The sequence below is a fragment of the Gavialis gangeticus genome, unplaced genomic scaffold (assembly GCF_001723915.1).
Source record: "Gavialis gangeticus isolate Ggan-Ray unplaced genomic scaffold, GavGan_comp1, whole genome shotgun sequence".
Classification (NCBI taxonomy): domain Eukaryota; kingdom Metazoa; phylum Chordata; order Crocodylia; family Gavialidae; genus Gavialis; species Gavialis gangeticus.
Window position 1 is genome coordinate 1,758,275 of NW_017729029.1, and position 20,382 is coordinate 1,778,656.

The 20,382-nt window shown below is 43.7% G+C and overlaps 1 protein-coding gene across 1 annotated transcript in view; it reads right to left on the bottom strand.

The window, feature by feature from the left end:
• OPHN1 (oligophrenin 1) overlaps positions 1–20,382 on the bottom strand; it is a 129,961-nt gene that overhangs the window by 7,681 nt on the left and 101,898 nt on the right. The window contains exons 15-24 of the mRNA XM_019521097.1: positions 18,386–18,470; positions 17,569–17,627; positions 15,254–15,359; positions 13,547–13,706; positions 8,700–8,847; positions 6,341–6,652; positions 3,997–4,162; positions 2,434–2,484; positions 1,524–1,574; positions 9–625 (exon numbers count right to left, since the gene is read on the bottom strand). Of these exons, the coding sequence (XP_019376642.1) occupies positions 1,532–1,574; positions 2,434–2,484; positions 3,997–4,162; positions 6,341–6,652; positions 8,700–8,847; positions 13,547–13,706; positions 15,254–15,359; positions 17,569–17,627; positions 18,386–18,470 (1,130 nt within the window). The 3' untranslated portion in view covers positions 9–625; positions 1,524–1,531. The remainder of the gene's footprint in view (positions 1–8; positions 626–1,523; positions 1,575–2,433; positions 2,485–3,996; positions 4,163–6,340; positions 6,653–8,699; positions 8,848–13,546; positions 13,707–15,253; positions 15,360–17,568; positions 17,628–18,385; positions 18,471–20,382) is intronic.

The following is a 20,382-nucleotide window of genomic DNA, read 5'->3' on the forward strand; positions in this document are numbered from 1 at the left end:
AACAGAACTGACTCAGGAATGAAAACAGGCTTTCTTGAAAATGGTGCGTCATAGCAAGTAGTTTCTGACAATAAGATGGTCCAGTTCAAACTTCAGACCACTCCGTCCTGGTACTCAAGCTCTGCGAATCTGTAGCTTGCTTTTTGGCTGCAAGTCCATTTGAGCTGAAAGTCCTTCCAGGGCAAAACTGTTAAAGGGTCAGGGTGCAGACAACACCCAGAGTTCTCTGTTATTCCTTTTAGGACATATCAGTCATCCTCTGCCCAGCTCTGCAGACTGGGTCACCTTCCACTAGTCAGCATCAAACCTAAGATTTATCACCCTACATGACAAGCATCCTTTACTCACTGCTTAATGCAGGAGCTCAGGGGTGTGTGTGGCAAAAAGAATTCAAGATGCACATTTCATTTAACAAACAATAGGTCTGGATCTTCCTGCTGTTTTGTCCCCCTCTCCTGTAACTCCCTGGACTGTTCATAATAGTATGCCCCAAAGTCAGTGTCTGGTGGGATAGCTGCTCTCCATGGCCACATCACGCAGGCTCAAACCATCTGGGTGGTTGGAGAGGCCATTTCAGATGCTGGGAGAACTACCTGGAACCAGCCAGGATTGGTTAGTGAAATGTCTGAAAGAAGAAAGCAATCATGTGAGTAAAGCCAACAACAACAAAAAAGCAATGGCAAGGAACAACCTGCTCTGGCAAAAATATATCAATCATCTAGTCATTGTGGTCAGGCCTAAACCTAGGCCAGACCTCAGCACCCCAGCCTTCAGCATTGTCTGCACCTGACCTAGGACTTTGTGGGCAAAGCAACTCACTGTTCATGTGGATTAAATGGTGATAAGGGGGGCAGAGAGGGTGCCTATATACATGTCCTCCAGGGTGGATGGGGTGGCACTTTAAACAGAGGAGCTCTCAGGGCTGCTCTATTTAAAGCGCCTCCAGCGTCATGCGTATTCAGCATCCCACGCTTCAAAACTGGCAGCAGGCACATTTTAATTAAAGCCCATTTGACAAGCTTTAGTTAAAGCACCCATGCCACCATTTTGAAATGCAGGGACACCGAATACACATGACACTGTGGGTGCTTTAATTAGAGCGTCTCTGAGAGCTGCTCTAATTAATGCACCACCCCACCTACCCCAGACCACATGTATAGACACCCCCTCTGCCCCCTTATCACCACCTAATCCAAAAGAACAGTGGGTTGCCTTGCCCACAAAATCCTAGGCCAGGTGCCAACAGTGCCGACATGCCATCACATGTATAGGTGCCCAGAGGTGCTGAAGCATCTTGCCCCGCTACACTGCTACCAGAGCAGAGGGGGAATGGGCCCCCTCCAGTCATCACCTCTCCTCCAAGCTCCTCTGCTGGATGAGGGGAAGAAAGGCTGCTGTCAGTCAGTCTTTCTTCTTCCAAGATTCCCAACTACCTCCGCTGTCTTCCTCACCACCCAACCCACTGGGGTGCAAACCTTGGTTCAAACTGTGCTCTAGGGGGTTTTTTTGTGACAGAAACGTACCGTTAACCTCAGCTCTCATCATTTGGGAGTCTGCCTTGAGGTGATGAGGAGCTGTGAATAAACAGGGAAAAAGGAGAGAAAACAAATTAATTTAATAAATAAGCCTAAACTCAAGTGTATGCATCTAAAGGAAAGAACTCCATAGCCAGCCAGCTCAGTGATGTACTGCTCAGCACCCTCGGTGAGGAAATTGTTACATGCTCTAAAAGAGAGACAACATCTATCACCTTCTCAAAGCCGTACACAGACCTTAGGGTGCTATTGGAATATGTTGGTAATCTCCAAGAGTGAAAAGTGGAGGCTACAAAATTAAATTTGATTACAACAAATAAACTTCACTGTGCCTACTTCAAACCCCTGCCATCTCAGCTGACCCAGATAATCTGAAGCTGTCTCCAAACCCACTGCTTCATTACACTGGGCTAAATAATGGTAATGTTGTGACCTGCAGATAGATCATGTGACACATCAGTTTAATAGTTATTTCTGTATTAGAAGACTACCCTCTATCCAGGCAAAAAGGAAAGACCCAATGATCCAACAGGATTTTCTCATCTATTATATACCATGATTGTAAGCTTCTCAAGCAGTGAGTATAGGGTGAATAGCATCCTATACACACTTTCAGAATTGAACACACAACAGCGTACAAACCCACAGAAGTATTTGTTAGCACACCTGCTCAAGCTAATCATTCAGTCCAGGTCTGGATTTTGCAGACCCCACAGCTTCCCCTGTTTGAATCCACTGTTCTGGTTGGAACCTCTTTGTTATCTCTATAAAACACACATGCTCAGAGAAGAACCAGAGGGCCTTTCCAGCTTGCTGTGGCAGTGCCCTCTATGTTGAGTGCAGACTCTTGTTCATGTGTGCGTTCACACGAAAAGTTTAAGTTCCATGCACCTCTTACCTGCTTGTCCTCTGGGAAGCAGTCTCAAAGAACTTGGTTCTGGAGGCCACTCTGCAGACAAAACCAGAAAGGTTTTTTTTTACATTTACCCAGCACAAGGCACCTATTTGTTGACACAGTATGTGTGTCAGGGAGTGATTTAGAGCAAGGCAGGGCGAGAGGGTACTACAGGAGCACAGCGAGGATGATCAGGGCCCTTCTAACTGACAATCCGCCTGCTCTCACACCTCTTGCCTTGCTCTTGCCTCTGACAGTTCTGAACCCATGCTACCATCAAGGATGCTTTGCTGTCTGTCACTTGGCTACCCAATTCAAAGCCCAACCAGCTGGCTTAAAAAACTTACCCCTATGTCTTTAATTGGCATGATTTATCTCCATTGTGTTTACTTCAGACCTGGGTTCAAATCAATTATGAAGAGAGAAATCACAGCAAGTGATTAAGGACAGTAAGTGTGGCCTGTTACTGTTACTCGGGCATGATTACCAACAGGAGGTTCACTTGAGCAAGGAGATTTGGACCAACTGCATAACTCTGCTTTACTGAAAAGTTATTTCCCAAATAAAGCATGGCTTTACTAGAAATGCTGCATCTGCACAGAGTGTAACGTTATCAGTGCACTGAGCACAGAGGGTTTGGAGTGTGCTTCATTGCAGGACACTGACACCCGCCCTCGCTCTCCTATGAAAATTTGGGATCACATCCCTTGTTGCTCAGATATTTTTAAATGCTTTGTGGCATTTAAAAATACAATTTGGTGACAAATGATGTCTAATTAGTACATTTCATCCTTGGTGCAGTGCGTGGGGCCTTAAATCAAAGCTCTGGAGGGGAAAAAATGCCAACCTTGAAGTAAATGATGAGAGACTATTAAGCAACCAGCTGTCACTAATGTCTGCTACCCTGATGAAATGGTCCAGCACAGGATGACATAGAAATGAGAAGTTTATACTCCATTACTGTTTTACAGCACCAGCAGCAAGGAGTAAGGTCTTTGTCAGCAATGCCTAGACATCCATCTCCAAAACAAACTCTTACTGTTCTTCTTAAAAGCCATCTTGTTATTCTTACTATGGTGTGTGAAATCCAGACATCTTTTACTCAGGCACTCTCCCATTTGCTCTAGTGGAATTTTGTCTAACCAAGAACTGAGTGAAATTTGAGTGGGGACCCAGGGTAATTAGTGCTAAACCTTCCTCCAGTTTTGCTTGGAACAAATCCAAGACAGCCTGGTTCCTTCTTGGAAGTTTCATTCTCCAGTGTGGCTTGACCAGCTGCCAGCAGCTAGCAACCGCAATACAGAAGATGCTGGCAAGTCGAGTTCTAGGACCACAGCAGAAAAGGTTTGTGGTTTTGTTGTACCACTACTATAGGTCTAGTTTTATTCTCTCTCCTCTTCCTTTTTTAAATACTGATGGAATGCAGCAGCTACTGCTAGTTTGGTCTTCCAGGCTGAGTCTCATTCCCAGTGAACGCTTCCCAAATCCCTTGGCTGCGAAGAGTTGCCTCTTGCTGACCTGTTCATTCAGGGGTGTCTGTACAGCCCTGACAGATTTCCTACTTACACAGATGATGGCATTTCCTCTGCTCCTCCTGCTATTAGCTCTGGCTTCTGCTCCAGCTTCTGGGGTGTGGGGGCTCGGCAGGGAGGGTCAGGGGGTCTCACTGGAGGACGTGTGATCACTGGCTTGTCTCCATGGGATCGTGCTTTAGTAAAGCTGTCATAATCACCTGAAAGGTTGAAGGTTACAAACATTGTCTACAGTGGCAGCAAAGGATTATGAAGAGGCAAAGCGTTCAGGCTAGTTAAGAGACGAGGGGCATTTGGGGAATCTACCACCACAGGCAGAGCTAGACATTGCCATTTCAGGACAAGCTGGTTGTACACATTTGGTTTCCAAGTATTACTGCATCATTTGAGAGGGAAAACTAATCACAAGGTGCAGCGCTGCCCTTCAGCCCCAGGGAGGGAGGGTTCAATTCTAATGCTGGTTACAATTCCCTTTTAGGATCTCCCTGGGTCTCTATTTGTCCATAAGCATATTCAACCTTTATTTTATGAAGTGATTATATATTTCCTCTCCCTCATCCATCTTCCCTTCCTCCTTCTGGCTTTCTGTTCATTCTCTTCTCCCAGTTCCTTTTCTTTTTGAGTTTCGTGGTATGGCTGGCTGACTATCCAACTCCAACTATCCATACATTGCCATCATTAATTCTTTGAACCCGCCATGGCATGCTTCTCCTCTCCACCCCATTCCCTGTTCGTTGGTTTGGTCATCACCATCTGGTCTGGCCACCACCAGCAGAGTATCATGGGGAAAGATGCTATTTCAATTGTGCTGCTTCATCTCTGTGAACTTGGCCCCTCCTTGATCTAAGACACAGTTCCATTCTCACCTTCCACCAGCACAGCTTTTTCAAGAGGTATTTTATAAAGCCAACAGAAAAATCTCATCTCTGCCCCTACGTAAAACAAGCCCTGGGACTCCAAATCAATTCCCAATCAGAACAGAGCACATCTTTTAGAAAAATGTCCAACCTTGTCTTTAAAAATTTCCAGTGATGGAGAGTTCACCATGAACTCTTGGCAAACATTTAACAATGTGTTTCTAGTCTAACTTTGCCCTTCTTTTATCAAGCCTTTATTCCTTGTGTAGGTATTTATACCCTGGAATCCTTAACCCTTTTTCTGATAAGAGGAATAGATTGTGCTTCTTGAGTCTTCCACTAAAAGTCATGTTTTTTTAGTGCTTTCACCAGTCCTGTGGCTCTCTTCTAAACTTGTTCCAATTATCCAACATTTTCCCTCAAAGTTTGGACACCAAAACAGGGAACGATAGTGTAGTAATGGTTCATTAGTGTCTCATACAGATGTAACAGAACATCTCTAATTGCTATCAACAATGTTGATTAAGAGTAAGGTACACCCACAGCCATCTGTAAAAGCCATCCTGTTATTCCAAAAGCTGATTTCCTCTTCATATTCATTTGATGGATTTAAATGAGATTGGGGTATTAGCCAAATGAACCTTTCGGTAGTGCTATGGAGCCAAGCTTTGTTATTCTTCCTTTTGATTACACCCAGGAGACAACCCACAAATACACAGCATACTTTTGACTTTCTAAATGTAAGACTGTGAACGTTACTGGTGTGTGAAAGCATGTAACAAGCACTGGGATGAATTAGAAAGAACACTGCTTTTATGACAGTCTTATAGGAGGAATAGTATTTTATAAGCAATCAACAGCAAATGCGTATGTCTAAAATTACCTGTACATAGCAAGACTGTTCCAGAAGAACATGGGCGACTTTGCATGGGTGACTACAAACAAGGAGACCCACATCCCTTTTTTTTTTCCCTTTACAATGCCTGCTCAGACATGGCCCTGAATATTCTCCCTTCAGATCTGCATTTTGATTTCAGGATCTCCAGATATAGAGGTGTGACTTTTCATTATGCCTCAGCCCACGCCTTGTGGCTAACACTAGGCTACAGTAGCAACAACGCTACTTAACCCTCTGACATAAAGGCCAGAGTGTTTTCTCTCCTCCAGCAGTAAGCAACTGGCTGAGCTTATGTGCCTGTCTGAAATTAAATGGGCCCAACCCAAAAAGTGTCCATAATTGGGACATTCTCAAAAGGAGGAGGGTTCAGATCCATTGATCCACTCTGGCTTATAAATATCTTGTTTTTTTGTCCCCTTTCACTGAACTTCATGAAAAGAGGTGCAAGTGGGAAAACTGGCATTTCCCTTTGCCGAGAACCCACAGGTTTCTCGAACGCCAGTATTCAGGGGTCTTTGTCACAATGCCATTATGAGTTCTGCAGCACAGCAAGCTGAGCCAGTCCTATCCAACTTCAGGTGTGATCTCTCTGTGTGGGAGACCTTACAAAGCAGAAAACTTACCCTCCTTGCTGTAAATCACAGGCCTGGGGGCAGGCCTCTTTGTGTGGAGAGTGGTGGTCTTTAAAGCAGCAGTGCCTGTCACCATACCATTTGCAGCCTTGCTGGCAACCTTAGATCCCCCATCCTGCAGTTTGGACACCAGCTTCCCTACATCCACCTCCAGATACTGTTCCAGCTTGTGGTCTGAGCCAGGCCTCCCAGGATCAGCCTCCCCTGCTCGTGGCATGGGCATTCGGTTGCGATGAAGTGGCTTGGGAGCTTCTGTGCTGTTACAGATGATGGTGCCATTAGGAGTCTGGTTATGGCTGTCACCTGTGAAACCAAAAGGCAAAAAGAACAAGCATTCCAGGTGAATCACAGAACCTGATTTTTACAAGTGCTTGTTCAGCTCCCACAGCTTTTGTTAATCTCTAGGTGTTCACTAGCTTTGCAAAATAAAGCTCATGGTACGTGTAATAACAGCAGCAAGAAATAAGCACAATTGACTGCTTTGCTTTCACTGTCCCTGCTGAGTGAATTATGAACGGTAAGTGGCTTATGCCGGTGGGGAAGAATAAGTGACATTTAAACATAAGTTTGGTTTCACTACTCTTGAGCATTATTAGCAGGTAAGGAATGGAAATGATCAATGCATGTGTAAAATCTGGGATTTTTAGAGGGATGCTGTTAACTCTGAGTTCCTGGCCAATTAACAAAAAGTAGAAGTAAAAAGCTTGCCCATAAATCTCTCTATATTTGGGGGGGGGCGGGGAATTGACTGATATTTCCATATTCCTCCAAAAGCTTTCTTCTTTCTATTGCTGTGTCGAAAACCCACAAAAAATGAATGCCCCTATAATGAAACTAGCCATACAGTCCAACAAGTCATGAACACATTTGTTTTGATTCAGACAAGTTGGGTTGTTGTTACAGCCATGGTGATCCAGGAAATGTGCAAGCAGCAAAGGGGCTTTTGGTGATATCTTTTATTGGGCCAACTGTACAGTTGGGAGAGATATTATAGAAGGTTTGGGCACAAAATGCCCTTCCTTGGGTCTGGCAAAGAAGCAGCTACAGCCTAAGCTACAAAAAACATATAAAACCATGGATTGTTATGCTTAACTCCGTAAGTAAATAAAAAGATACCTAAAAGGAATAGAGGGCTGTAAACTAGGGGAAAAAGGAATTTATAAGAAGTAGTTTCAAAACAAGAGAAGTGCAGCTGAATAGATAAAATTATGTAGAACAATTCTATATGTAGAATGGCATTGCCTAGTTGACTGCATGAATACATGATAGATAACATGCATAATAGATATACAATAGATAGCTTGACCTTGATTCTTGCTCATCCAGGGAAGCACTGAAGTACAAGCTCAGCTTGTACTGACTTTTATGAACTATTCAAGTGCTTAAAGTTAAGCACATGCTTAAGTGCATGTTTAGGTTGGACAGATGCTCAAAAAACATACAGCATCTAGTGCAAAGTGTGGTCAAATGCACAAAGTAAATATACTTAAAAAAAACCCTAGAGAAAATATACTTCTAATCTCTTTCAGTGATAGTGATCTCGGGAGCAATTTGTAGCAGCAGCTGGTAATACATTTGCAGACAGAAGCATGATTTAGAGTTGACGGTGCCCCTGCAACATGATGGGTGTGTCCTTCTGAGTTACTAACTCCTTACAAAAAAGAAAAAATGACTGAAGAGCAGAACTGAATGTGAACCAGAAAACGCTTTCATTGGGACTTGCAAACAACCAATTGTTTACTTACTTTAAATACTGTTCTGGGGGATACCTCACCTGAGTGACCACGAGATGGTCCGTGATTTAGACACCATCATAAGATCCCCCGCAACCAAGCTTTGGCCTATACAATCCAAGGATTTAAATGAAACACTGATCTATTTATTTTAGCTGTGCTTGGCATTACCTTTGCATTTCCTATACTGTGCCAGAGAAGACACTGCTTTTATTTTTCAAATCTATTTGCTTATTGGCATTTCTCTTTTACCTGTGAATCTGCACAATTTCATCACGATTCTCAATCATGCAAACTGTGTGTTTGGTTTACACCTCTGAGGCAGCAAATGATCAGAAAACCCTGCCCCCAGAGAGGAAGGTTCATCGAGAATGCAAGCTGGTTCAGCCTATATAATGAGGTGCATTTCCTTTGCTTTCTGCCAGGGCAAATAACCCTGCAAACCAAACAGAGCTTCTCAGCCAAAATGCTCATGCCCTTGGTAATGAAATACTGTTACTACCATTTCAAAGCCTTCTTTTGCAAGGAACAGAAAGGTGGGTTCTTAGACATGATACTGGCAAGTGCAATGTAAGAGGTTTCAGGTGGATGCGGTGTTAGTGAATAGCTGTACTGACCTTCATTTTCTTCCACAGAACCACCAAAGAAGACAGGCCTTTCCCTCAAAGGGCGCTTGGAAATTGTGATGGGCTTGTGCCTACGGGCGGTTACCCTGGGAGGAGGCACTGGGGGAGCTGCATTGTCCTCTGGCGGGCCAGAGTAGATCTGCAAGGAAGAGTGGTTTAGAAGAACATGATTTCAATTGATCCCTGTGCTCAGTTATTTAACGATTCTCACTGTGCTAGGCCAGAATGACAACCTCTGGGGTTTCCTGTGAGCCCCATTAGTCAACCTGATTTTTTCGGCCCCTACAGGACACATTGACAGAGAACTCCAAAGGGGGAAAAAGACTGGACTTGTGAACCCAACCAAATAAGAGGTAGCAAGAAAACTGGATTCTACTTCAGACTTTGCCATCAATGTGCAATGTGACCTGGGAAATTCAGTGGGCTTCTGTTTCCCCATCTGTAAAATTTGGAATATGTGATTTCCACCACCTCAGAGAAGTGTAGCGAGGCTCTGCTTAGTACTGGAAATGGACAGGAAGGGGCTAATGACAAAGACTGATTATTGTCATCGTTAGCTATGCAATTTAAATCTGAAGAGAGAACAGTGTTTTAGGGATGCTCCACAGGAGCCAGGCACACTCTTTCCAGAGAGAATGAGCAGCAATATCTGGCCTCTTTTGTTCAACAGCCTCGTAACCATGAGGAGTTCAGTCATTTCTGACTGACTCTCTCTTCAGCAGAGACAGGTGTTTCCTATTCGTTGTGTTAGGTTAAGAACAGGGATGCAATTGTCACCTCGCTTCCCCAGGCGCATGTTTCCCACCTGATGCTTCAGGCTTGAGTCTTGAATATAGCATTCCCAATGCGGACACCCCAAAGCCATGCAACTTAAATGCAGAGTAAAATGTGTGAACTACCTACAGAAAATGCATCTTACAGTATACCCTTGGGGGCCCAGTCCTAACCTGCATCCAGGTGGGTTGCTGGGTGCAGATTACTAGAGGGAACACACAAAAGCTGTTACAGGTCAGTAAATTTGGGGCTAATTCTACACTTGCTCCAACATAGTTTAGAAAGGCCTTAGGGTTGCTCTAAAACTATGTTGCTTGCCTACTGAATTCAAGTGCCTGGTAGATGAGCCAGTGAGCGTAGCAATACCTTGGAAATAGTCTCTTCCTCTTATGCGTGCTACCAAAACCATGGGTACACCAGGGACAAGCTCAGGGTGGTGGATGAGCTGGCTATGAGACTTCTACAGCACTCAGAAATTCTCCTATGCTGAGGAAATCCCCAGCTGTTTGCTTATGCCTTTGTACAATCAAAGCACCACAACGACAGAGTTCTGCTGTACTTAAAGTCTGGTAGAAACTCAGCACTGGGGAAAGCGATGCATTCCTCACTGTATGCTGCTATGTCTCATGGTGGAGGCTTTCTTCTAGACAGATTTCCTGTTATGCATCTTTGCACACACCCACTTCAAAAACTAAAATGTAGCACTTAGCTATGCCGAGGAAAATGAAAGGGGAAAAAAACCCCCAAACCACTGAAGGATGAAACCTGTGTTAGCACAAAACTGCAGGGCATATCAACCATCCCTTGAAGCTGACAGTTGCAGAGAAATATTTTCCATGCTGCTGACAAGAGCCAATTTAGTCTTTTGCAAAAAGCACCCAAACAAACCATCACGTTATTTGGAATTAGCCCTGAACAACCCTCAGATCCAAGACTCTTCTGGGGGCATCATAAAATAATCTCGGTGAAAATGTTTGTAGAAGCCACTGAAAGCAAATTAATTTGATTCCATTTTATTCTGGGCATCTGGCCTTTAATACTTATGTGGGTTGGTCTTAATTTAGCTGCTCTCATTCATTCAGTTGCTTTCTTTACGGTCGAAGAGGAATTGCAGTGAACTTTGGACAGGAGTTTGGAGATGTAAACTGCTACATGGAGGTGTTAATCCAACTGCTAATGGATTTTATCCTTCGGATAGTAATAGAAGTTGGATAGGGCCCTGAACAAGTAGACACTATAAAAGGGACGGCCTGTGTGGAATGGGTTCCCGAGTCATGGACTGGAATCCCAATTGCAATAAAATATCAGAACTGGCAACTCTGACAGCAGGAAGAACAGAAAATGAGTCAGCCTTGGGGAAGGAGTGGTGCTCTCATGAGATACACGACTCTCACTGGCTGGGGAGGCAGGTGGGCCCCTGTTCTGCACAGGTACTACAGTGGGGGGAAAGGCAGGGTCTCATCCAGGCAGACTTCAGAAAGAAGTAAATGTAGTGTTTTGTTTTATAAAATATCATGCATGTCATTTTCTGTAAACAGAATCCTATGTCTTGTATGTGTTTTAATCGAGACACTTTTGTCACTCTCAGCCGAATAACTCTGTGAAGTCAAGAAGTGGGATGAGATGCTGCAATGCTCTCCAGCTCCTTTCCTTTTAATCTTCTCTGTCACAAAGCCCAGGCAGAACATATAATAGTGGTAACAGGAGCCAGGCATTTCTGCAGTCAGATTCTCTGTATGCTGAGAGAGACCAACACATGAGCAGTTGAGGGTCTGTACTTTCAGCAGCCAACCCAAAGGGCGTTAATAGCGTCTCAAACTCTGTCCAGTGAGTTTGCTATGAATGCTGTCTGGGTACGTGCTCCTGCTTTTTCCATCTCATATTGTTTGGAAGCCACACAGGCGACATTCCCTGTTCTGCAGCTATGTGCACACACAACTCCCTCTAAAAGGGCAAGGATTCAGGAACTTCTTCCAAACTCAGATCTGTTCCATTTGTACTGCTGGCCTTTGAAATCCGGTGACACAAAGCAGCTGCTAATGCTTAATGGACTCCAACACCCCTGGTCCTGTCCTTTCAAAATGGGGATACATTTTCTCCACTCTTGAATTTGAAGGTCCAGAATGTTCCTCTGGCCGAGGTGCCAAAGAGTGTGCTGTTACACAGCAGTCCTTGATTTAATAGCAACAGTTAATGGCCCATTAAAATAGTGAGGATTATCTGCATCAAAGTCAAGACAAGTTTCACAAAACCTGCTGAAACAACATCTTCATTCTTGGCCACAACATTCTGCAGAAAAGCAACTCTCGGCTTTCAGAGGAAGAGTGGAACTGGCAGAACCACGAAGACCTCTTACCACAAAGCATCAATTGTAGCAACGGCCTTCTGGCTCCTTCTGAGAACTGTGCCAAAATGCAAACCTTTCTGAGATGTGAACACAAGCCCCGCTCAGTTCCTGCTTTTTGAACTGAAAATCAAATTTAAATAATGCAAAAGGTACAATGATATTGACCTAATCGCAGCTTCAGAAACAAAGGTTTGTACAGGAGTGGGAGATATTTCCAGGGAGATCAAGTTTTTAATTTAGCCGTGGCATTCACATTTAAACTGTTGAAGCAATGATTACTCATGGAGACTCAGCGAACAATTTCCTTCTCGTTAACGCCTTCATAATGCACCCTATAAATAATAAATCAATCCTTTTCCAGATTCATTTGAAATGTTTGCTTATGAGTGAGCTGAAGACATTTTAGACTCTGAAGTTCCACTTAACAAGCCCAATCTAATAAAATGTTACAACTGAACCTTATAATTGAAAGAATTAAAGGTAAGCAATGAGAGGACTGGCTTAATTAAAGATTTAATTCTGAATCTCATGGGTGGCAGAATAATTATACATTTGTCCTGGCTTCCCTCTACCAGCCATAACATGGGCCTGCATCCTCTACTACATTAAGGAAAAAAGAAAGTACATGCTCTAGCATAAAATCTGAACATCCTAACTTGAGCGTCTACTTGGCTGTGAGAGATTCCTTGGAAGGGATGTCAATGAACTGCAAGGAAATTGCTTTCATAGGCTTCTGCTCAATTTCTGAATCCAAAAAAAAAAATGTCCTTAAGTACTCAAAATGCCCTGTGGATTCATTTAATCCTATCTCTGACCCTAACTTTTCACATATTACCACAGAATGCAATCATTCTCTTCCAAATCAGCCTCCAAAATCCCAAGCAGTTCCTTTCTACCACAAACTGTGAGCGACAGACTAAGAATTAAGGTAGTGCAATGCTGAACATTCAGTCATGACACAGAAAACCATGAATAACACCAGTTTGTTGCTAGTCACATGTGAATAGATATGTACATAGCTAGCACCTGTCACAATGTGGATCCAAGCACAAATGGGCCTGCTAGGCACTACTCCAGTACGAATATTAAATAAAGTTACCATAAAAAGGAAAATCTTAGCGCAAACTCAAAATGGCCCTGCTGTGTCAGTGCCTCCACGATTTAGTAGTGACCCAAACACTTTTCTAACACTTCGTCAGCATCCTGTGGTCTCTACCACTTCCACTCTGGAAACCGACACCTGGATGGGCTACCATAGCGCAAACCATTCCACTTGATACAGAACAAAAATGCTGGTTATATGCTGAAGCCTCCCACAAACAGCCCCATTCTAGACCATGCCAGATGGGACCAGTCATTCTTCTAGTATGGGTTCGTTCTCAGCCAATTATTGGTTTAGCGGAAGGTATAAAACTCCTTTCATGTACAGTTATGGAATAAGATTCCCAAATGGGGAAGGGTCTCTCTGATTTCATGAAGGCAGTGATTTTTTCCCCCCAAGACTTGGGCAAGTCATTTAACAAAACAGTGAAGAACATGTAATTGCTACAATTTCTGCTTCCCCCTTGTTGGATTTCTAAACAGCACAGTGAAAAACCATGTGGAGAATCCAACAAAAGAGGCCAATGCTCCAAACTAGAGAGGGCAAAAATACACATGGGACTTGATGGTGCAGAAGTGAGCTTTGGAGGCAAGTTCTTGAGGGCTGGCCCCATACCTTTTCAAAGTGCTCGATGAGGATCTCAACCACAATGTTCTGGAATTTGATATTCATCATTGCGGCTACGGTGTCCTCCTGAGCCCGCATGAGAGTGGGGCCGAATATCACCCCCATGTTAGATGGTGACATTAAATTCTCTCTGCTGTGTTCACACACGCTGATGGAAGGAAAGAAAAAAAAAAAAAAAAAAAAAAAAACCAGAAAGAGAGAGGATTAGAAAAGAGCATGCTAAAAGCCGTTTAAAAACAGCAGGACTAATTCATTCCATTTCCTCTGTATTGCTGCAGCAGACTTGTTACCTAGCATTGTTAAGTTGGCCATAAAACAAGTATCTGGCTATGACGAGTACATTCTTTGGCTGCACAGGCCATTTGAGGGTACAACGTGCTGGCACTGTTGTTATTTGATCTCTTTGAAACTCCAGCTCCTCTTATAACCCTCTGGGATCCAAAACCCTCCGTGCTACACACACATTGAGTGAAACCTTTGGCTGGGAATACTTTATTCATCCCAGGCAGGCATGAGGAATAGTATTTTATTTTGGTTTTTTACAGCAAAGAAGGACTGTATACGAGCATAGCACCTCTGATATATTCATCCACCATAGCACCTCTGGATGATTTCAGAGAGATCTCTAGGCAAGCTCTTTCTGTGGTTTCAAAAAACAGTTTTGTTTATTTAGCAGCCCTTAGACTTCTGCAGCACATGCAGTCCCACTGAGAAAAACTGACCGGTGAATGATTTATAAACTAAGCTAGGTAGAAACCACATATTTTGGATCTGGAATGGGAGCCAGAGCTTTGGGAGTGGGGAGTAGAGAAATCACAAATGAGTTTGCTTCCTGTCATCTAGTTCCTGTTGGTATGAAAGGCTTTCTGCCAGCATAGGTTTAGTGGAGGTTAGGCCACAACCCAGTGTTTGAAACACCACAACTAGGACTTGTAACGGGTTCTGTCAGATTTTTTTAAGTGGTGACTCCAAATTAGGGAGGGGTTTTTAAAAAATAACATCTCTCTCAAGAACTAGAGGTAGGTCCAAACCAAGACCACATAGCCAGCTTTCCTGCCTGTGAAACAGAAGGGGAAGAATCAAATGGCACCAAAATGAACATCACCCCTTGTGACTACAAGACCAAAGCAGCTTTGTTTTCTTCTGCAAAAGTCCCATTTGGGAAGTGGCTTTTCCCAGATGGGATGGCCAAAACACATCCTTCCATTCCAGATGTTAATTCCTCTGTCAAGTATGTCTATTACCGACTGAAGCCCAGCTTTGAAAATCTACTATAGTCCTTGCAGGAGCACAAAGCTAGCAAACACATCGACAGCACATCCAGCACTAACCTCCAGTCCTAGAAAACCAGGGTCTGAAAACCAGTCCCAAATCTCAAACAAACCTTCTTTCTAGCCAGGCTGACCAGTCCATAGATGTCATGTTCTGGTATCTTGGACCATGTTATCTTTAACTTGCTGCTTGTCACAAAGTGGCCATTGGGCAAAAGTGGCAGGTAGGAAAGTAAATAACACTTACCCTGATCAAATGGCAGTGAAAAGAGAGCTAGACAATTTATGCAGCCTAAGTGCTCTGAGTTCCCTGGTGTGCAGTGGTTCACCAGGCTTAATTAAATTTACAGAGAAACAGGCTTGTTTCTCTGGCTACATAATTATCACTGTGGCTTAACAGAAAGATGTACTGGATTCTGCTTACTTGACCAGGTGTCGTATGAGGAGTTCCAACATCTCTCTGTTCTTGTCAGGTAGTTTATAAACTAGCGAGTGAATGGCTCCCAGCCTGTAATCCAGATTCTCAGACTCTGGAAAGAAACAAGACAGAAATGTTTGCCTGTTCCTCAAAGCAAATCCGTGGGTGCTGTTTTCTTAGAAGACAGGGGGGAGGGGGCAGCTTATCAAAGCAAATGGATGTAATCACCAGGAGTGTGAAATTATGCATTGTGAGAAACAAAATGAAGTGGAAAGAGAAGAAATCAAGCTTAAAAATATGCTCAGGGCTGTATTTTATATCTGAATTAGTGCCAATGAAATGTGTTGCATGGATAGAAATGGCACAACAGAGTTTTCCTCACAGTTACCCATGCTATCTCAATCATCACCTAGCAAAATCAGTGCCAGGAGCAAAGGACAGCTCATTTTTATGGCCTCTCTGCTGAGGCTGTTATTAGCACAGATCAACACAGTACTGTACTTAGGGTAAATGTGGTGGGTGAAATACAGAGTCCCTGCCCCACACTGCTTACACTCTAAAGGGCACAAGCCAGTATGGATCAATAAAATACTCAATGTAAAAAGAAGGATGTGTGATTTTTACAGCTGGAAAGCTTCATGTAGCAGCTGAGGTTTCTGATGGAGGAAGATGAGAGGGTTATTTTTTTTTTCTGCCCACCCAGCCATTATTGGTTTAATCACAGCTAAAACTACTAATACATTTTGGGCCTGAACATAATCAGTTGGAAGAGAAAAAAATTCTTTTGGTGGCAGGAAGAAGAACATTATTCATCCTCCAAGAGCCAAACCCAAGGAGACGCTGAGCCCTTGCAGTTCCAGAGATTCCAAACAGAGCTGCAGGTGCTCAGCACGGTTTAACCTAGATTGTTTCCCATCTGCAGTACCCTTTTCAAACAGTTGCTTTTCTTTTTGTCAAGAAAGACAGCTAAGTAATCACAAGACCAAGGTCACTGGCTCTGCACTCCTGCTCCAAGTGCAATTAGGGGACTAATTTAAACAACTACTTTAAAACCATTTCGCTTTACTTGCAAAGAGATATTCTAGCAGACTGAGGAAAAGCAGTTGCTTGAAATGCATCTCTACTTTAATTAGGCACTGTTAGCACACACATGTGGTTTGCTGATCTTTGTGAACGCTAACAGCTCCATCAGGAAAATACATTTCAGGTATTCAAAGGTACCATGGGATCAGCATCTCTGAAAAACTTGCTTTGCCAAAGAGGACATCTGAGCAGCTGCCTGGCTGCAAGTGCCTGACATCTTATGTCCCTATTTACCCATTAAAAAATAAACATGATGCTCAGATTGTGTCCTGTTAGCATACCCATGTAATTTGCCTGACCTTTGCCAGCCGGGTCTGTGACTTAGTACTACAAGCCCCAGCAGAAAAATGCATTTCACACACTAGCAGGTCTTTTGAATTCACCATCCCAGGATAAATTCCAGTGCCAACAAGGGATGTGTGAGCTGTTGTGGCCACAAACATTTGTCACCTCCTGTATCTATTAACTATTAAAAAACTTGTCCACAGAATCAATTGTGAGGACAAAACTGCTGTTAGAGTACTTTAAAAATATCCTTTGGCTCTCAGACCCACCTTGAGAGTGGCTGAAGAGATCTAAACCTAGACACAGGGAAGCATGCTGAGAGGTGACTGGCATGAGGGGAAGAAAGGGTGTCCTTCCTTTTAGGAGTGCTTCCCTTCAAACCAATTAAGAAACCAGAAGAAGCAGAGGCAAGGCTCTGCTGCCTAAATACAGTGAGCCAGATCCCCACATGGTGTAGGTCAGTGTACCCTAGTGAAGTGATGTCAACTGACCCACGGAGAACGTGCTCCAATACGTAGTGATCCTGCAAAATGCCGTACCCTCACGATCCCTCAGCTCCCTGAAGTACTGAAACAAAGTGTCACTTGCTGATGAGCAAGGCGCAGAGGCAGTCTCAAGACCCAGTATCCCAGAGGCCAAATCACAGGATTTCCCATCCCTATCAGTTCCTAAATGGATGTGGCTGCTGCACTGGCTGTGGCCCTCACTGGTTCCCATATAGTACAAGGGCACATGTGAAGAAAAAAAAAAGACACCCACCACAGGTTCTGCAACTTGTCTAAAACACTTCTACCTGGGCTAGAACGCCATGTGCAAAACACTCAGCATTTTCTCTCGTTATGAGAGAGAGACAGAGACAGAGACAGAGGGATAGGGAGATGCAGTACTTTGATTCAGAGAGAATGCTGAAAAGTAGGGACAAGACAAGCAGGAGGGAAGCTGCTGGGACTTACTGGCAGCCAAGACCAGCTCTTTATGGAGCTTGTATGTCATGACGGGCTCAGACAGGTTCCTGAAACAAAGAGAAAGAATACTGAATTCCTCCAGGAGCTAGGGAGCAGCTGTGATTCTGATCTCATTACTGCAGAAGCAGCAGCAGCAGGTATAATCTCATTGTGCTCTCCAGTACCAATGACTCCCGAGGTCCAGCTCGCTTTCCTTTCCTGACCCCTATGGGTTATGCTCTACTGTGTCTAGGGTTTTTACAACAGATGCACTTTTCAAACAGACAAACACAAAAGCTACGTTCCTTGCTCAAAGCGTTCTGGTGTTTTTCTATCACCCTCCCCACAATGGTTTTTCTTAGTAAAATGGGAGCACTCTCCTGCTATTGAAGTTAGCTTTCTTTTGATATATTCATCCACCTGGCTCCTCCCCGAGGCAGAAAACAGACTGTGCCTTAGTGACCAGGGCAAGGGTTGGGAATAAGGAAATCCTGAATTCCCATTCCAGCTCTGCCACCAACTTTCCACATGACAATTTTTCTGTCATGGGCCATGATTTTCCCCTGCCTATTAAGAGACGTTTGGACACTGACTCTAGTAACATGAGTGGGGAGCACAGCGAGTGGATAATGTCTCTAGAGCATTTTGAATATGAAAAATGCTTGATGTTACAATATTATTTACAGAGAAAAGAGAAGGAGACTGCTTCGAAACAAATTTAAAGTATACTGCAGTTTGCTGAGCCCCTGACTTAGGCTAGTAATTAGTTACCACCTCTCTCGCCTGCCCTGGGCAGTCTCAACCAGACAGAAACCCATGAAGCTACCTGAGGTAGAATTTCAATGAGCTGGTAATGGTCTTGATGTCCCAGTCATTGCTTTGGAGATCCACATTCCCCGGACATTTTGGATCTTGATGAGGAAAAGGATGTAAAATAATAAGACATAAATTAGCTTTGAAATAACCCTGTTTTTTTAAATGGATATCAAAATACATTTGGGCAGGATTTCCCTTCATGGCAGAGGAGCCTGCAGTGGCGCGTAAAGGAAGCTGGTGATTCTTCCTGGTCAGGTAAAGCATACGCCAATGATAGCACTGGTGGCCTTGATCTTCTGGAGAGGATGTTGCTTGGAGGGAAGAGGATGACGGTGTGTTTAAAATTAGGGGGAGGAGGAAGATGGAAAAGGATGTGGCCTTAGCATGGCCAAAATAAAGGGACTGACTTCCACCGTAAGTCACAGAGGTTGGGTATGGAAAATCCTAAGGGCATGGGCAGATGAATAAATTATGCTGAGTTAAAAGGAAGAAAGAAACACTTACTGCATGTCAGCTACTCTTCAGTCACTATTTTGTGCATCTGCTCCTATCCTGCGGCCAGTGAAAACTACACTGACATTGCCAACTCCCAAATGAAACAGGGACCCACACAGTCTGGCTTCCACTTGCCCCAGGACAGCAGCAGACATGCTGAATAATTACTACCCACCTGCTGACATGCTGTGAGTCTCTGCAATTTTAATTCAGTATAATGTATCTGTCCATACTCACGGTTAATGTACACACTACACTGCCCATCAGGACTATGGATTGGGAAGGTAGGAATTGAGAAAAAATTAACACTTTCAAATTTCAGTGATTAATCATCAGGAAAGTGTAACTACACATAGTATTCTGGTGTTCCAACTGTGTAGGAAGCCAATAAAATGACATATCAGGACAAGCAAGCTGTTTAAAATAATAAAAATAATTGTAGCGTTAGCAGTCTTTGAACAGAACATTTATACCACGTATCTATTCAGTGATGTGAAGGCAGTTGTCTTAAAGTCTACTCATGTGGAAGTTTGGTATGGACATAGCTCTTGTCCTATGTTCCAGGTTTATATAGTCTTCCCCATCTGGAAAGATGTTCATGATAAGGATTCAGGTCTTGGGTATCTTACAGACCTGCCTTTGTGCCTTGATGCTTTGATGATTAAGCTGATCGTTTCCCAAGCTGCAGATCTGGGTCTAAGAGCAAGATACTCTTAGCGCACAGATCTAGACTATGGGACATGTTCCTTGTTGTGGTCCGGGGTGCCCAATGTTGTTGACCTTCATAAAATTTTGCAAGGGCCTGTCTGTTTATCCTGGGTTCTTCTAAAATAGAGGAGGCAGAGTGGGGGGTTGTGTTAACAGTGGACATATTTGGTGGCTGTTTTATTGGAATTGTCCCTACAGGTTGGCAAAAGACGTGACTAAGATAAATAACTGGTATCTACAGCAGTGATTCTCAGCTCGGGTACCCCAGGACGCTGAGGGGCTTTGAAATCCTTTCAGAGGAGCTGCTGGGTGCCACACAATATTAGCACTGTTAAGTGTGAAACACGGTTTACAAGATAAAGCCAGGGATTTCAAATAGGAAGCTATGGTGTCAAGAAGATTCTGACCTGCTGTAATCTTTCTGAGTTCTCTGCCACAGAAAAACTATTTCCTACCTTTCTGTAGCCAAAAAAAATGAGCAAAAGAGCTGGCATTTTCCAAGGGGTGCTTCAAGCCAAAGGAGGGTGCTGCGGGTCTAAAAAGGTTGAGAACTACTGCTCTACAGACAGTGCTGTGGAAGCAGCAAGATCTTTAGTAGTAAGACGAGCCAAATTCTCCCTTTGCATACACTGATGTAAACAGGAGCAACTACAATGAAGACAATGGAATGACACTAGTATAAGCTGCTGTATGTAAGGGGAAAATCACCCCTCAGGTCCGATTCTCATCTGCATTAATGACCTTTATCCTGCCACAGGAGAGCAAAAGGGATCTTCCTGTACATGACAGTCAGGCTCTATGTAC